General features: G+C 41.4%; 1 protein-coding gene across 1 annotated transcript in view; it reads right to left on the minus strand.

Moving 5' to 3' along the window:
• Window positions 1-367, minus strand: part of phka1a (phosphorylase kinase, alpha 1a (muscle)) — a gene marked incomplete at its 5' end in the record, with an annotated part of 27,637 nt that extends 27,270 nt beyond the window's left edge. Inside the window, one exon of the mRNA XM_079215156.1 lies at window positions 290-367. Coding sequence (XP_079071282.1) covers window positions 290-367 — 78 coding nt within the window. The remainder of the gene's footprint in view (window positions 1-289) is intronic.
• Between the last annotated feature and the right edge of the window lie 401 nt (window positions 368-768).

The following is a 768-nucleotide window of genomic DNA, read 5'->3' on the forward strand; positions in this document are numbered from 1 at the left end:
AAAATGTAAAATACAATAGATAATACATATAATAAAAGGCTAGAATAAATATGTAAAATACAATAAATAATAATATAATAAAAGAGCTGAATAAAAATGTAAACTACAATAGATAATAAATAAAGCCAAAATAAAAAGGTACTTAAACCATTGAATGCATGTCAATGAAGGTATACAGTGTGTGTGACCCGATGTCTTGCGTAATGTGAACTCCTATGAACACACTAGTGAGCGCGCGCGCGCGCGCGCACACACGCACACACGCACACGCACACACACACACACACACCTGGTGCCGGAGGATCGTCTGCTGCACCATGCGCGCGTAGTTGTCCAGCTTCACGCCGGAGTTGCTCCTGCTCCTCATGATTGACAGGTGGTGGGCGGGCTTTAAAGTGTTGAACTAGTTCCACTAACTCGTTAGATCCCGGACGGTAAAGTCATGTCGTTCCTCCGGTGCGTCTCAGGCGGTGAAGAAGGAGACGAGGAGCGCTTCTGCCACGGAGACACTGCTCAACGGCGGCGGCAGCGACGGAGACCCGGAGGGACGTAACCTGAAGCCGCGGTAAATTGGGGACAGGAAGCAGGAACAACACCGGAAGTTACGGGACCAATCTTCACAATAAGAGCGTGTCAGAAAGATTATATGTATTTATGTGTTAATATATATATAACATATTTATTATTATACTATTAATAATACAAATAGATATAAAACAAAATGTATATAATAATACATATATAATAAAAATGAAAACATACTACAAT

The sequence above is a fragment of the Taurulus bubalis genome, assembly GCF_910589615.1.
Source record: "Taurulus bubalis genome assembly, chromosome: 3".
NCBI lineage: Eukaryota > Metazoa > Chordata > Actinopteri > Perciformes > Cottidae > Taurulus > Taurulus bubalis.